Source organism: Penaeus monodon, chromosome 30, assembly GCF_015228065.2.
Source record: "Penaeus monodon isolate SGIC_2016 chromosome 30, NSTDA_Pmon_1, whole genome shotgun sequence".
NCBI lineage: Eukaryota > Metazoa > Arthropoda > Malacostraca > Decapoda > Penaeidae > Penaeus > Penaeus monodon.
In genome coordinates, this window is record NC_051415.1 from 14,855,315 (window position 1) to 14,856,192 (window position 878).

At 42.0% G+C, this 878-nt stretch overlaps 1 protein-coding gene across 1 annotated transcript in view; it reads right to left on the reverse strand.

The window, feature by feature from the left end:
• Positions 1–124: 124 nt before the first annotated feature.
• Positions 125–878, reverse strand: part of LOC119592544 (serine/threonine-protein kinase BRSK1-like) — a gene marked incomplete at its 3' end in the record, with an annotated part of 92,628 nt that continues 91,874 nt past the window's right edge. The window contains 1 exon segment of the mRNA XM_037941410.1: positions 125–219. Within this exon segment, the coding sequence (XP_037797338.1) occupies positions 125–219 (95 nt within the window).

Consider the following 878-nt stretch of genomic DNA (forward strand, 5'->3'; position numbering starts at 1 on the left):
ACCCCTAAAATTAAATACCTTCCCATCCAACGCATCTGGATTAAACTTCTAATTACGATAATGGTGGAAGAGTGAACCCTAGTGATGTAGGCCTAAAAAATGCACCAGCAATTTTTACACTTACCTTCTGTAAAACGGATTCACTTAATTTTTCTCTGTTAATAATCTTTATAGCTACTCTCTTGCCGGACACGCACTGTACCCCAAGTTTCACCAGACCTGTAAGAAAAGAAGTATGTTATTTGAAGAACAAATGATTGCAGATATATGTTATTTCGAACAAGAATAAACAATTGGAGAAAATGTGGCATTACAAGACACTTGCAATAAACCATAAAAAAAACATAAACGTGAAAAGTCTAACACATAAGATTTTTCTCCACCGACGTCTAAAAACAAAATACACAAAAGGAAAATACAAGGGAAAATAAATCTACAATACATAGCGAAGAAATCAGAATTTCCAGACAAAATTCAATTTCAAAGTACAGCGCAGTGGCAGTGCGTGACAGAAACACGAATCTCAAACCCGACCACAAATCACTCCAACCTCCCCCCACTCCCCACTCCCCCCTCCTACCCACCCTGACGCCACCGCCCTCGTAGTGCAATGATGTACTCGTGTAGTTTGGCTCTAAACGTCCGCCTTCCACGCCATTTTCCCATCGACCCGCGACAAGAATTCATAAGCAAATCGTTCCTCTGTCTGATTCTGGTCGATGTTGACCTCATTTCAGCAAAGCGGTTTCCCAAACAGTGTGTGAATCCTGGAGAGGAATTCCCGTGGAAAACGTGTTATGAAGGCCAGCGCGACGATTAGTATAAATCACGAGTGGGAGCTCGCAGTATCCATAGTAGTGCTCGCACGTCCTCTCGTT